The sequence below is a fragment of the Phycodurus eques genome, chromosome 12, assembly GCF_024500275.1.
Source record: "Phycodurus eques isolate BA_2022a chromosome 12, UOR_Pequ_1.1, whole genome shotgun sequence".
Classification (NCBI taxonomy): domain Eukaryota; kingdom Metazoa; phylum Chordata; class Actinopteri; order Syngnathiformes; family Syngnathidae; genus Phycodurus; species Phycodurus eques.
In genome coordinates this window covers 549,067-565,415 of record NC_084536.1, presented here as the reverse complement: position 1 = coordinate 565,415, position 16,349 = coordinate 549,067, and the positions used below count along the sequence as shown (strand labels likewise).

The 16,349-nt window shown below is 44.1% G+C and overlaps 1 protein-coding gene across 3 annotated transcripts in view; it reads right to left on the bottom strand.

The window, feature by feature from the left end:
• vwa8 (von Willebrand factor A domain containing 8) overlaps window positions 1-16,349 on the bottom strand; it is a 59,175-nt gene that overhangs the window by 26,765 nt on the left and 16,061 nt on the right. For all 3 annotated transcript variants that reach the window (XM_061691327.1, XM_061691329.1, XM_061691328.1), the window contains 12 exons: window positions 15,743-15,819; window positions 13,065-13,140; window positions 12,839-12,974; window positions 12,520-12,639; window positions 11,844-12,049; window positions 7,521-7,672; window positions 4,360-4,468; window positions 3,470-3,608; window positions 2,556-2,743; window positions 491-610; window positions 330-394; window positions 133-258 (listed from right to left, as the gene is read on the bottom strand). In XM_061691327.1, the coding sequence (XP_061547311.1) occupies window positions 133-258; window positions 330-394; window positions 491-610; window positions 2,556-2,743; window positions 3,470-3,608; window positions 4,360-4,468; window positions 7,521-7,672; window positions 11,844-12,049; window positions 12,520-12,639; window positions 12,839-12,974; window positions 13,065-13,140; window positions 15,743-15,819 (1,514 nt within the window). The remainder of the gene's footprint in view (window positions 1-132; window positions 259-329; window positions 395-490; window positions 611-2,555; window positions 2,744-3,469; window positions 3,609-4,359; window positions 4,469-7,520; window positions 7,673-11,843; window positions 12,050-12,519; window positions 12,640-12,838; window positions 12,975-13,064; window positions 13,141-15,742; window positions 15,820-16,349) is intronic.

The following is a 16,349-nucleotide window of genomic DNA, read 5'->3' as shown; positions in this document are numbered from 1 at the left end:
TTTGTGATTGTGGCAATGCTGGACTTCCTACAAAATGTCACCAATGCTTCCGTTCAGTGACTCAATAATTTTAGCACAGGTTTAAAGAGTTGCGCACCAAAACATTGAGTACATTGAAAAGTAGTCACATACTTGTCGGTCTTGCTCTCCAACAGCAGCCAGCGATCCTCCGCCACCAGGAAGACCGACTTGAGGTTGACGGGCAGGGAGATGGCGTGAACCCGGCCCTCCAGCACATCCAGCACCTCCAGCCGGTTGCTGTCGCGGGAAACGAAAAGTTCCCTCAGCGTCTACAGCCCCACAGCATCGCCGATCAGAATGGGTCTCACCCGTCTTCCTTGTAGAAGAGGAGCCAGTTCTTGTGGGCGAAGTCGCGGCACATTTTATACTCTCCCTACAACACGAACAAATCTTTGTGCACCTTGCTTCCGACATTTGAAAAGGATGCGTTACACATCAGGTGGTACACTCAGTACGGTGCGTGCCTGACCTGCGCTTCTTTACCGCTCCACCAATGAGAAGCTCTGCCGGGGGTCCGCTCGCCGTCCGCTGACATGACGAGCCGCCGCACTGCGCCCGTGGCCACGTCCACGTGGAGCACCGTGTTACTCTGATTGAGTAGAGGGAAAGGACATTCAGATATTTCAATAGACTAACGTGTTCTTTTGACATTTGAAATGATTGAGACGTGTATGCACGTTTCCTCAAATAATCCACTCCAACAGACGGCAGTTGTGCTAATGATTTCAAATGAACTTACTCAATCGTACCAACTTTTCCTGCCCGTTAATGTTTGAATTTCTGATTATTTAGATTCGTGCCCAATGAAAACTTAAATGGAAAGCAACAATAAAATGTTCTTTTTTCCAACAAATCACTGTGAAGTAGAGCTGTGTGATATGACTTCCAAGAATCTCTCCAAGACTCTTTGGCAGGAAGAAAACAGTTATAATATTTGCATTTTTACAGTTCACTTGATGAATTTATTTGGACTTAGGGACCTACGACTGGCACATTGGCCCTTTGGGTAATTGTACACTTGCCCAACCTACAGAGGGCCCTCTAGACCTGAAAACCAAAACTTTGTTACTGGTCTCATCACCGAACTTGCTCTAGAAAGTCCTCGTTTCCCCACATTTGTCATTGGTTTCGTTGACGATTGTGTGTGTGTGTGTGTGTGTGGATGGGCTGTCCTGTGTGTGCGTATTATCTAACATCTCTGTGAGCGCCCGCGCAAATGTGTGTGTGTGTTCAAACTGCTGCCTAGCCTTCATCTAGGCAAGCTCGGTCTTCATCTTCAATTGCTTTGATGAGAACTTGGCGCCACGGGGAAGCGAGCGTCGCTTATTGCCTCGACTTTCTATTCGGCGAAGGTGATCCCCATTCATTTCCTGATGCTCAACATGTACTTGTAGTCTCTTGGTATAGTGCGCGTCTGTGCATTTATGCTTTCTCCTGAAAGCTCTTTCTTCCTCTCTCCAGAGAGGTTGAAGGGATTTGAACCTAGAGAATACATGCAGACTCTACATGCTCAAAATTGGCAAAATCGAGCGCTCAAAAATCAACAGGCATAACGTTTTCTGTATCAAGGTATGCAATGTACTTGCATTGGCCGTTAACTAACAGTTAACGGCCAACTAGTCAGAGACTAAGAGCCACTTTTTTTTCTGTGTTACTGCAAAGAGCCACATCATACACATGGGTACACATGAACATCATCTTTTAATCATGTATGCACGCATACACAGACCTCTGCTCAGCCAGATCTAATGAAAATAACCACACCAACATGATAATATCAGTAATTTTCAACAGTTAACATTGTGTGCACTGTCTCACACACACAAACTCTCAGTTCATTTTTGACGCATGTCATGTGACAGCTCCTGAAGAGCCGCATGAAACTCGTTAAAGAGCCGCATGAGGCTCGCGAGCCGCGGGTTGGCCACCCCTGTAGTAGAGTTTCATCGTGGTCAGAATGAGAACGTCACAGTCTCCGGAGGATCCGACTGGTTGGAGTTGTTGATCGAGCCTTTCGAGGTGGACGTGACCAGGATAGCTCGAATCGAGGCATTAGGCTCGCATCCTTAATGACTGACTGAAGGCCCTCACCTCAACTGACTCAATAGAATGAGCAGTATTCTTACCTCAAATCCAATCTGGGACACCTGAAATCTGCAGCCGATCTCGAACACGAAGACCGAGACCGAGATTATACTAATAATAAAAATACAGGGCACTGTTGTTAAAAGGAGTACGCGATACTGAACGGGTATGTTTTAAATTTGGATTTGAAGGTAAGTGTGATGAGTGAATCACAACTGAATTGCGGCTGTCAGGTGGCAGAGAGTTGACGAAATCAGTTACCCGACCAGAGTCAAAGATCGAGACTCCAGACCCAAGCGCTACAATTAAGATACTATTTTATCTCTGTGACAAAGACCAGGATAAGACATCAAGGTCTCTAGGTCGTCACCCAAGACTAATGACACGTAAGCGTAAAACGAAGGCCGGGTTTTTATGGGCACGGGTTCGTATGGTGCTCGAGTGCCGACCTGTTGCTCGTGCAGCACCGCCTGCCCATCCAATGGACCTCCCAGGGAGGCCACGGTGACAAAAGGCTGCCACACGCCGCTGATGGTTCTGGGGAAGACGTCGTGAAGCTCCACGCACTGAATGGTTTCTCCGCTCTCTTTCATGGAGTAAAGCGTCACCGGGTTACATGTGGCCACGTACAGAGTGTCTGCAAAGCAAGCAGAAGGCGTCAAAGGCTATGAATCAGCTCACTTTGCAATGGTACAGCTCCGGCGTGATGACTCAATAGTGTTAAGGAAAGGACAAGGGGCTTTTCCAGATGTTTAGGGAAACATGTGACACCCGCTCGCAGCGTTTTCAGCTTTGTTTCTGACAATTCCTGTTGCGTCCCACCGGATGTCTGAAAATAGCCAAAAGGAAGTCAGAGCGAGCCATGAATCAGTGCGGCAATGAATCCATCAAGAGCTGGCGCACGTCCCTGCTTAGATTTGAAATATAACAATATGTATTTTATGTTTTCCAAAACCTTTAACAGTTTAATCTGGAGTACAGATTACAGAGTAGCAGGGAGTGATATTTTGGAGAATAATCCTTGGTTGATGATCTGGAAAATGAACTGAAAATGAAAATTTTCCCACTGGTTGGTCATAGTTGAAGCAAAGGAGTGAAATTTTGCAAAAATTATGAAGAGCGATGTTTTTTTTTTTATATATTTGTTTTTACTTCAAAATCAATCTAGCCCCACACCAAACTTCATTTCCTCTTTAATTTCATTTGCCTGTTTAACCAATAAACTAGTCAGGCCTGAATGAATAGCGCCCTCTGCTAGCAGCTATACAATATTGTAATGGTGCAAAAATAAAAAAGTAATGCAGTCAGTAGAACGTAACCTGCTTGACAGAAACGGCGACATGATGAAAGGAAGAATCTTTACCATCTTTGGTGGCGACATCGCAGATGATGTTGACTTGGTTGATGGGGATCTGCCAGCTGGCTTTTTCCTCGTTGAAACTCGACGCCCGGCTTCCCTGCCTGTTGCAAGGATAGGCCTGAACACGCAGGTAGACGGGGCCCTGCAAAGGTGACACACACTCTTAGCACAGACAGATGCAGCTCAAAATTCATTTGTTTCTTTCTTCAAGGGAAAATATTGCGGAAAAGTGACTTTTTATAGCTTGTATACAAATAGCTGGGTCTCTGCTGTGCGATATTAAAAAATGACAAACATTTCTTATCTGCCAATTTCTGAGAATGTCTACTTGAGCAAGCCATTCCGTACTTGTTCTGAGGCAAATTGACATAACAAGCACCCCAGCAGAGTTTCTCTGAGCAGCTCGGCAGGGCAGACATCCAGACCACCGTGGCCCACTTCCAGGTCTAAGTATTTGGGGACGTGTCCATGCTCACATTTGAGTCCAGATGAAGGTGAGGGGATAGCAGAAGGGCAGGAGTAAGTTTTTGGGGTGTTGGGATTGACCCTAAGGAAAATAGAATGAGGTGACATATCCTGACGGTTTTGAAATTGTGACTTCCGTATTCTGAGCTCTGGGGGATCACATTTCAGAATATCGGCATCCAGATGAAAGTGAGGGTATGTTAGAAGGTCAGCATAAAGTTTTGTGGCTGTCAAAAGGTCAGTATAAAGTTTTTGGACTGTTGGGATATAGAGTGAGGTGACACACACAGGTGACACATTCTGACGAAATTGTGACCCAGGTAGTCTGAGCTCTGGGGCTCAGTGTATCAGCGGCCACCTGCCTGCTTCTACTTGTGGAGCGATGAGAGATAATAGGTCTCCTCTGAAAAAAAAGAGACATTATTCACCTTGACGTCAATGCGATGCGTCTCAGAGGGACACAGCAGTTTGTGCCGGGGGTTGCCTGTTTGGTTTATCGTCCAGAACCCAGTCAACTTGGCTTCTGGCAGAGGCAACCTGGGATAAAAGTTCAAATTGTGACCTCAATAATTTGCCACCGAAGCGAAATACAAATACCGTAATTTCTCGTGTATAATACGCACCCCCAAAGTTGTCCTCAAAATTCGTATAATGCGTTTTTACCATGCATGATTTTGCTTCTACCCAATGATCAAAACATGATCATTAAGTATTATTTTTTTACTTGCTCTTATTTTGAAATTCACAGCCCTACTTTTATTTAGTAAATGAGAAAACACACAATTGTGCTCATGTGTTTGATTACCCGGGGAGAATTTGTAAGACGGGTACAATTCTTTAAAGAAAACTTGACGGGCCAGGCGAAACACATTTTGCTTTATTTTAATGGGATTCAAATTAAATTGACAAGCATTTCAGAAAAGCATTATCATTCAACAAAACATAACCATAAAAAAAATGTTGATGGTTGTTGTCATCAGTTGCATTTTTAAAAAAACTATATTCCACAAATATTATATATATGTGTTAGAATGAAAGAGTACACCTCTCTCATAACCTCTAAGTGGCGGTGGCATATTGTAATGAAAGTGTACACCTCTCTCATGATCTCTAGGTGCCGTTGGCATATTGGAATGAAAGTGTACACCTCTCTCATAATCTCTAGGTGGCGTTGGCATATTAGAATGGAAGTGTACAACTTTCTCATAACCTCTTGGTGGCGGTGGCATATTGGAATGAAAGGGTACATCTCTCTCATAACCTCTAGGTGGCAGTGTCATATTGGAATGAAAGTGTACACCTTTCTCATAACCTCTAGGTGGCGGTGGCATATTGGAATGAAAGTGTACAGCTTTTCATAACCTCTAGATGGCGGCATACATTTATCAAATGCGAAAGTTTTTTTCCATTTCCCCTATACCGATGTATAATGCGCACTATTGACTTTGATGCGCATGCTGGATTATACACGAGAAATTACAGTAATACAATGAGAGCAAATGACCAAGAAAGAAGCGGACCGAGTGTGGATCTTTCAGAGGTTATTTGTGGTTACGTTCACTAACTGAACTTGAGCATTTCCGAGACCGAAAATCTTCACGCGTCGCTTTTTCATCCTTAGGTACATTTGAAATTCCAATTTAAAAATACAATGTTTATATCATATATCTCATACAAATCTCAACTCGACCTGGAAACTTTTTTTTTTATTTTGGTGAAAGCTCATGTGACGACATGGCATCTGCGACGTCGCGATGCCGTTGACTTTCGAATCGCAGGTCGGCCATTCGTGAAAGCGAGTTGGCGGAGCCCGCACATTACGTGAGCGACAGCCCGTGTGTTCAAGTTCAGTTTAGTTCAGTCGCATTTTTCCTGCTCTTTGTTTTTCTCTTTGTTGCATTTTCTTGTGGTTTCTTTCGAACAGACTGTGGTATCAGTTCTTGTTCATCAGTGCATAACTAAAATGACAAATCAAATTGTGTACTAATACTTACACAGTACATCATATCATTGATGAAGGAAAATACTTGTTTCTGCCCTGTCTGGTTCTGAATTGTTTTATCAATGTGATCAGTTCAAAATAAAACCACAGGACACTGAAGAAACAAATATGTTCCTTTATTTAAAAGTCAACATTTTACATTTGTCCGTAGTGTATTGTAAATAATCCAAGACTTTAGATATTGTCATTTATCTCAACAGCGGGATTCATGCAGGCTTTGTAGAAGCTTAATGGAGTTTGGTGCCATGTGACAACAGCAAACATGTAGTTCAGGACATACAAAATGAAAACTGCATGAAAAATGTAATATATTACGGGAAATTAATTGTGAATACACGGATTGTAAACGTTTCATCAAGTTTTACTGCAAAAGGTTATCAATTTCTACAGTTTGGGAATCATCACGGGTTGAAATAAATAAGTACAGCTTTCTCAATTAGTTTTTGTATGTATTTTTTTTTTTTTTAATCAACAATATATGGACACCAAATGATAGGGTTGTACAGATTAGTCGATTTGATTACTCCACAATGACCTTTAGGGCTTCACATTGACTAGTCGCTAATCATGTGTTTTTGGCTTTTGGTGGAGGTAGAGCCGCTCGCAGCGGCTGATTCGTGTGCTGAATGAAATTAGTCCGTCACCCTAATTGATTTCATTTGTCTTCTATTTCTGAATGCACAGCTTTGGTAATTGAGGGACAACCAGTGTGGGGGTTTTCTACAACTTTTTGGCCCGCACTAACAAAGTGGAAGGAGAGCGTCGAATTTTTCCACCGCACACATTGTCTGCGATTATTTGCATCCATCCATTTTCTATCCCGCTTCCTCTCACTAGATTGCAAATTCCCACCATGCAGAACTGTGGTAAACGGACATAATCTTCCACTCGTCTCCTTGAAAATAATTGAATACTATAAGTCCCGTTTACAACAGGCAACCAATGCAAATTCAAAGGACTTTTTTTCCAGTGTGGCCCACGTCGATGTGCTTGTGTTTATTCTAACGAGTATCTTTTGTGTACATTCAGTGGTTTTGTAGTTGTAATACACTGAATGTTTTCATTCAGTGTATGACCTGTCCATAGATTAGTGCAAAGCATTCAGTCCTCCTGTGATTTTTTTTTCATAATTCTAGAACTGTACTGAAACCATATCAACAGTCATCAGCGACATGTCCATGTCGACTCGACCTTTGTCACGAGTGTTGACTTAATGTATGCCGAAGCCGTGCAACCCCTAACAAATGACAATCATTGCAATTAATTCGACCGCTATGAATAGAATGTAATATGACCAAGTCATATCTTGATCTTATATTTAAAATCATGCTATTTGTTTTACTACATTTAGGTTGATAAAGTTCCGCTTTTGAAATGTACTTGTTGACCACAACATTATGTACACTTGCACAATGTAATGTGATCCATTATGAAGATGTTGATGCTTTGTTTTGGCTGCCACTGTCAGAGAGGTATTCGTTTAAATTTGCAGTAGTTTAGAATGGCACAACATCTTCCCTCTGGAATCTGATCTTTTAGCGAGTGTGCCTAATGCTGCGGCCAGTCAGCGCGTTCCTGATGCCTTACTCCTTGGCCAGTTGGACGGAGTCGGGCTTGGCTCCGATGGGGATGCCGTGCTTGTGCAGCGCCTCCATCAGGACGTCGCGTGCGTCTTTGTTGTACGAGTCGAAGTCGAAGACGTTCCGCACCACGTTGGCCAGACCCTCGTTGGGGAATTTCTGTTGGGATGGTGCGAGACAGGACAAGATATACAATTCTGCCTTTACAAAGGTGGTCAGTTGCAATCTACATAGTGAGAGGTGTTCCTAATATTTTGACATGCAGCAAAATAAGGAAACCGCATGGACCCAAAATGATGGAAAACTACAACTACTGTAATTTCTCGTGTATAATGCGCACCCATGTATAATACGTACCCCCAAAGTTGACCTCAAAATTCTGGAAAACCCTTCTACCCATGTATAATGCATTTTTACAATGCATGATTTTGCTTCTACCCATATGATCAAAACATGAAGGATTATCTGTATTTTGTTCGGTTTTTTTCAAAGAATTATTCTGAAGTTAAGCACTTCATTTGAACAGGTAATATTTTCTTTTTATTTACTTGCTCTTCTTTTGAAATTCACAGCCCTACTTTTATTTAGTAAATGAGAAAACAGGCTCAAGACTGTAGAGATGATCGTGGACTTCAGGAGGCATCCTTCGCCACAGCTGACCCTCACGTTGTCCAGCTTCTTTGTGTCGACCGTCGAGACCTTCAAGTTCCTGGGAATTACAGTCTCTCAGGACCTGAAGTGGGCAACCAACATCAACTCCGTCCTCAAAAAGGCCCAGCAGAGGATGTACTTCCTGCGGCTTCTGAGAAAGCACGGCCTGCCACGGGAGCTGCTGAGGCAGTTCTACACAGCGGTCATCGAATCGGTCCTGTGTTCTTCCATCACAGTCTGGTTTGGTGCTGCTACAAAAAAGGACAAACTCCGACTGCAACGGACAATCAAAACTGCTGAAAGGATTGTCGGTACCCCCCTACACACCCTTGAGGATTTGAACGCTGCCAGAACTAAGACAAGAGCGTGCAAAATCCTTTCTGACCCTCCACATCCCGGTCACCAGATCTTCCAGCTCCTACCGATCAATGCAAACTAGAACTAGCAGACATTCCAACAGCTTCTTCCCTCTTGCCATCAACTTCTTAAACAGCTAACCTGCAATTCTATTGCAACATGCTGCCAATTTTTCTGTGGGGCCAATTATACATTACTCGTGCACTCACTGTAGTAGTCTCGCCACGCTGCACTATTTGCATATCTGTTGTTGACCAATACTGGCCACTCATGCCAGAGTAACATCTGCTCCATTTGCACACTGATTGAGGAGTATCTGCAACATTTGCACAATCGACATTGTCCCAGATGATCGCGCTACTCGTCACTTTAAACCGCATACACTCCTTGAAGTCTCGGCGCCCTTTGCACAATGGTCATTGCACCGGACTATTGCAATATTAGTCGTTCGAACTGCTCTAAGTGCTAGAGGACTCTGCATCTTTTGCACAATTGTCAAAAAATAAATTAAAAATGTACCGGCATTACCAGATAACTATTAACCCTTTATTGCTCAGTGACTGTTTTTTGTCCATGTCTTTATGTCTCAAAGTGTTCTCTGTCAATTGACTGTCTGTTGTCGTACTAGAGCGGCTCCAACTACCGGAGACAAATTCCTTGTGTGTTTTTTGGACAGACTTGGCAAATTAAGATGATTCTGATTCTGATGAGCACAACTGTACATATTATGCAGTCATACGTACCCCCTGTCATATTGTATTGAAAGTGAAGGCTACACGTTTTCACAACCACGATGTGGCAGTGGCATATTAGAATGAAAGTGTATACAGCTTTTTCATAACCTCTAGGTGGCGATGGCATATTGAAATGAACGTGTACCGCTTTTTCATAACCTGTAGATGGTGGCATACATTTATAAAATGGGAAATGTTTTTTCATTTCCCCCTATACCGATCTATAATGCGCACCAGTGATTTTGGACATTTTTTGGGGGGGGGAAATGCACATTATACACGACAAATTTCGGTACAAAAGGCATATTTCCTCAAATCGTCTTTATTTAAGGCCAGCTGCACAAGCGACGTGGTCAAAACCGTTGCGCAGCGTTCGGTTTCGGCAAATAGTTGTTTTTCCTGCAATTCGATTTGTTGCGACGATAAATTCATATGGTTTCACAGTCATGACGGCCTGCGGAGCATGTCGTCATAACCGTCAAATTATACTGTGTCAAAATGAGTTTGACACTTCAGTATAATTTGAGGGACGGCCGCTATTTTCTGGGAAGATTTCAAAGACAGTTTGAACTATTTGAGGATTTACAAAACCATTGTAAAAGCGCTCGATTAAAAATCTGCCTACACTAATCACAACGACGGGACAGCTGTGCATCTGGGGACACTGATTGGACCATAGCTCACGTCACTATGTATGTATTTAAAGAGGTGGGCTGAGATGTAGTAAATAGATGCGCAATCAGCAAAGCCCGACAGCACCAAAGCAACGCATACATTGACTTTGGGGCAAAGATGCCAAAAAGTGGTAATTAAAGCCGGCCAAATGGATCAAAGTCTGACGCCGCTGGTGAGTTATGACAAAGCGGCGAGGCCAGCAGGGAAATCAGGAAGAAAGGCCTCGTCCATTTTGCGCTGAATTATTGATTCCCCTTGCTACTCTGGTGCTTTCTGTGGTCTCTCTAGGCGCAATAATGGGCATTATATAAGCCTTCAAGACCACAAGGAGACAAGCTGATGTCGGGAAAATACACATTTCTAGACTGATGTGATATACATGTGGTATAAGTCCTAAATTACCCGAATTTCAGCATTGAGAAGATGGCTGAAACAAGTCAAACTGTGGATGGACTTGTTAGAAACACACCTGACACCCCGGAGCTAGTTTTTCTAGGGAAAAGCCTCTAACATTGCCCCCCAAACAAATAAATAAATAAATAAACATTGTATGAGACCTCAGTTCATACGGCATTAAATTGGGCTTTTCCCCCCCCCACCCTTCTTCCAAATGAAGGAGGAGTTTACTGTGAGTCGATTGCCAACATTAGCTGCTAGCGCATGTCAAATACAGACCCCTCCAAAAACATTGGAACGGCAAGGCCAAGTCCTTTGTTTTTGTTGCATACTGATGACATTTCGAATATGAGACAAAAGTTGACAATTCCAGCTTTTATTTCATGGTATTTACACCTAGATGTGTTAAACAACCCTGGACAGAGCACCTTTTGTTTCAAGCCACCCACTTTTCAAGTGAGCAAAAGTATTGGAACGTGTGACTGATGGGTGTTTCGAGTTGCTCAGGTGTTGCCTTTTAGATTGATTGCTTCAACATTAGAGTTCCAATTTCCAATTCCAATGAAGTTGGGACGTTGTGTTAAACATAAATAAAACCAGAATACAGTGATTTGCAAATCATGATCAACCTATATTTAATTGAATACACTACAAAGACAAGATATTTAATGTTCAAACTGATAAACTTTATTGTTTTTAGCAAATAGTCATGAACTTAGAATTTAATGGCTGCAACACGTTCCAAAAAAGCTGGGACAAGTGGCAAAAAAGACTGAGAAAGTTGAGGTTGTAGTACAGAGATGAGCCACAACAGTTTTCTGGACTGATGAGACCAAGATTAACCTCTAGCAAAGTGATGGAGAAAGAAAGGATCTGCTTATGATCTGTGAAGCATGGTGCAGAGGTCATGTCATGGCTTGGGCTTGCATGGCTGCTTCTGGAACGGCCTCACGAGTCTTTATTGATGATGTAACTCATGATGGTAGTAGCAGAATGGATTCCGAAGTCTACATTTTGTCTGGCAGTTTACATAAGAATGCATCCAAACTAATCGGGAGAAGCTTCATCATGCAAGAAGACGATGACCCAAAACACACTGCCGACATAACAAAGGACTTCATCGGGGGGGAAAAGTGGAAGGTCTTAGACTGGCCAGGTCAATCACCGGACCTTAACCCAATAGAGCATGCATTTTACTTCTTGAAGAGACGACTGAAGGGAGAAACCACCAGAAACAAACAAGAAATGAAAGAGGCTGCAGTAAAGGCATTTCAAATGAAGAATGTCAGTCTGGTGAAGTCAGTGGGTCGCAGGCTTGATGCAGTTATTGCAAGTAAGGGTTATGCCACCAAATATTAAATGTTCTCCAGTTTTAGTTAATTTAATAATGTCTGTTAATTTAATAATGTATGTCCAATACTTTTGGAGGGGACTGTTGTAAGCTTCTTCCTGGCTAGCGGTACAGCAAAAACAAAAGGAAAATCTTCACAAACGATTGTTGGGAAACATCTTCCTACCTGGAGATGCTTGACAATGTTAACCACCTCGCGAGTAGAGTACGGGTAGGCAATGGCGCCCTGGTCGGCCATGGAGCGGAGCTCTCCGAAGGCGGCGACCAGCTTCTCCAGAGTGGCGTCGGGAACGTCGGGGCCGTAGCGCTTCAACATGGCGAGCTCGGCCCGGGGCTCGGGGTTGTCCACGGCGTGGCAGCTGAAGATGTCGCCTACGAAGACATGAACCCGTCTTATTCTGTATGCTCGCAAAACAAATGGAGCCGTGTAAGACTGTGTTGCTCGACCTTTATTGAGCCGAGGCACTGATTTGCCATTGGAAAAATCTCACGGCAAAACACCAAACTAAAATGTGGCAAAAAGTATGAAAACTGAAATAATAATGATCTCTTCTCAATGTAATCACAATCTGACTAACTCAGGCCTGTGTAACCAAACACGAGGAGGATATAAAACTCGCAGGAAGCCATGACATCTCGGGTTGTACGAATGAATCCCCAGATTTATTTATTTAACTTCTGCCTGTCACTATACATCGATGGCATAGATAGGGAAACAATGACATATTTATACAGGTGGTTAATAAGTAATTGTCTGACAAATTAAGTGAAACCGAATGACATCGCGCGGCACTCTCGTTGGGAATCACTGGCGTGGGATGCCGAAGTGCGCACACGTCTACCTAGAGCTCCAAAGAAGTCGTTGCCCAGGAAGGGAAAGCCCGGCCGGTTAGCCAGCACCATCATCCTGAAGTCTGGGTGCATGACGACGGTGTTGGGCCTCCCCTTGGCTTCCAGTGGATCTAAAGATAATGCAATGATTCAGATGCAAAAAACTTCAACATCTGCAATTAACTCTTTGATGTCCGCGTGTGAACATTCCAATAACATCTACGAATAAATACGAGTGGACAAACATTTAAAGAATCCGATTCCAAGCCTAATCTCGGTCTTCTGCCACAGTGTCGGATGCAGTCGGCACGTGACGCGCGTTCGGCGTACCGGAGATAATTCTGCGTCCGTCGGCCAGAATCATCTCTCCGCTCTCCACCAGCGTTTTGAGGATGCAGGTGACATTGGTGGGAGCTTTGTCGGCCTCGTCGATCACCAAAATGTGTCCCGCCTTCACGGCTTTGACCTGCACGCGCACGCCACAGCCACACAAACATTCCCAAAGTCGCACTTCGAGCACATCAGACGGGAAAAATAAGAGGCGTCAACAACGGACCAGCGGCGAGTCTTCGTACGTGATGATACCATCTCGGACTGAAGGCTGCAGCGTCAGCGTCTGCACGGTCGTATCCCTGCGGGGAGCGCATCGGATTACGCAACATATAGACCGCAATACTTTCAGTCTTCTGGCACCTTGGGGTTCACTACTGCGCCGTTTATTTTTCATGATTGCACTACAGTGGAACTTCCAAAGTGGAACAATTGGTCTGGTCACACAAGGCAAATCTTGTGAGACTTCAGATCAGTCAGCATCAAAAGATTAACTTTGTTTTTTGCCTCCTTTTTTTTGTAGGCAACACGCAAAATAGGAAAAAATGAAGCGTGACGCTAACTCATCCATCGTTTTCGATGCGCTTGCCCTCGTTAGGGTCACAGACTCACAGGTGAGTTACAGCCCATCTTAGCTGACTTCTGGGCAAGAGGCGGGGAACAGCCTGGCCCAGTCGCCAGTCGATCGCAGGGCACATATCGCCAAAACCATTTACACTAACATTCTCGACGACGGGCAACTCGGAGGCTTCGGTTCACCTGAGACGACGCAGGAATGCCAAAGCCGAGATTCCCGACCAGAAGCTCCAAACTGTGAGGCGGACGTGCTGACCGCTAAGGCGAGCACGGGAACTGATTCACGAGTAATCACCATTCAGGTGGCTTCCAAATCTGTACATATCCTCTCTCCTCTTCAACCACTTTATACAACAACGAGCGTGGATGTTTGATGTCTTCATGGTTTGCTTGTTTTTTTGTGACAGTGGCCTCTTGGAAAAGTAATTTGGACCCCCAGTATGTTCCACTTTTATTGAGAACTGACAATCAACGCTACCATACCATATCACATCCAAAAAAATGGCGCTCCAAGAAGAAATCCAAATTTGTGACATACGGGGCGAAACGAAGGGGTCGTGCACCAGATGCCCTGGCGTTCCGTTACAGAATTCCCAAGTCTACATGTTTACTTATTGCAGGTTTATTTATTTTGTAATCTATCCCCTCAAGACATTTCTTTCTTCTGCTAGTGAATTGAATTGTACAGGTAAAATTGCTTTTTGGAAAAAATGTTTGAAATGATTCTTTGGGATCATAAAAATCTAAATCTGCAATTTCAACAAGGGTGTGTTCACTCCATTTCTAGATCCTAAAGATGGCCGCCACCCTCCACTGCATTTGAGTCCATCACATCATCCATCCATCTATCCATTTTCTGCATCAGCAAACTAAAAATATTTTATCAAATTACAATCCCACCCACTTTTACTCCCAGGGGACAATCCGAAATATCATACAGTTGACCCCCACCCTCCCTGGCGACCCGCTCTTCTACTTGACCCGGAAGCTGTCCTACTTTCCTTCCTGGGTGGATTTTGCTTTTCTGAGCCACATCTCTGAAGACTTTCCGTCTCCCAGAAGCACGCACGCACGCACGCACACACACACGCGCACATCCTCCTGCCTCCCTCCCCTGCCGCTTTGATCTAAAATTAGCCGCTACAGCGAGCGGAGCTAATCGGGTCATCGTGTCCGTCCACCGAGCTGCTCGTTTTGACTTTCACCTGACTTTGATGTTTGTTTTCATCTCAATCGGACTTCTTTTCTTTCTTTGCCAAAACTGAGCAGTCATTGGCTCATTCATTAGTAACGTTATATTAGCACACCGTCAATACGAGGCCTTTGATTGAAGCAGTCGTCTCGTGGGAAATAACCCACACGTAGATAGCGAACGGGTGTAATCGTGTTGGAATGCAGCAACAAGTGTGTGAAGCCACCACAGAAGGGTTGGCAGGGACGGCAAAGAGGAGAAATGTGATTTTGAAATGTGCTTCTGCGCCGTAAAGGGCGAGGGTCGGGGTACACCCTGAACTGGTCGCCAGCCAATCGCAGCGCACGTAGAAACAAACAACCATTTTCACACCAACGGGCAATTTAGAGTCGTCAATTAACCTAGCATGCATGTTTTAGTGACGTGGGAGGGAACCGGAGTGCCCGGAGAAAAGCCACGCAGGCACGGGGAGAACATGCAAACTCCGAACAGTCCTCAGAACCGTGAGGCAGATGTGCTAACCAGTCGGCCCCACCGTGCCGCCAGTTAAAATCTTATTATTTTACGATGTCAACAGTTTGACCCAGGGCTATTATATAGTCGCCAACAGAAGTGAGGTCAGCCCCAAGTCTTTTTCTCATGCTTTTTAGAGCATTTCCACTTTGAAATGATCTTTCTTGCACTGTGCACTCTTTTTATTGTATTTTTATTTTTCCTCTTTGTTTTTAAATATTTGTAATCATGTAAAGCACATTGAGTTACCTTGAAATGCACAATATAAATACATTTTCTTGGCTTTACATACATATTAGAAATACACCTACATATATACATATTCTATAAATTTTGACAGTAGATAATACGCCATCTGACCTTTGCACTGGAAATGCTCAACGTGTTTCCGTGCATTAGACTCCTAAAAAAAAAAAAAAAGAAATTCGACTGAAGGGTGCTCCCACACCACACGAGCATGTGGTGTTACTCCGATAAGAGTTTTGGAACACCACACTTTAATATTTTAGCTTAAAAGAAGAAGAAAAGTGCCATTTTAGAAATAGCAAGAAATGTAAAGAGGCCGTCACATTAAGTCATTACCAAAGAAAAAACAACAACAAAAACAACTTGTTACTACAGACCTGTGCAGTTGTAGGTATTCTCTGGGCCGGTTTAGAAGGTGCAGGAACCGGTCCACTATTTTGTTCTTTCCCACACCCTACGGAAGAAAATAGCACAGTAACAATGCTCTAGAGAAGGAGACGTGAGGAGTCCTGGTCCATTCCACGCAATGCTGCGGAACGTAAGCGTCTCTGAGTTTTGATGGAAACAGCTTGCGACGGGGCTGCTCTCCTCTCTGGGACTGCCACCGACCGGCTTTCCCACAGCCGCCGGACGTGGCGCTCTGGCAGCCGCTAACGTCTGAGCTTGGGACGCATTCGCCCGCTCGCTGCACACAGGCCGGCATATTTTGGCTGCCGTGTCCATTTCCTCCCTCCGACGCGGCCCGCTTCAACTCAACTGACGGGACGAAGCCTCCCAAAGGAAGTGCGCAACGCTTCTTTAAGGGTCAGAGGAGGTCTTCTGTCCGTATTACTGACAATCATCGCTGCAAGAATAAACAAGTAGCTTCTTATTCCCGAGCTGATATCGAACATTCGGGATCCTGCTATATGATAATTAATATTGGAAAGCTCTACGGCAGGGGTCTCAAACCCGCGGCCCGGCGATCAATTGAGGCCCGCAGGA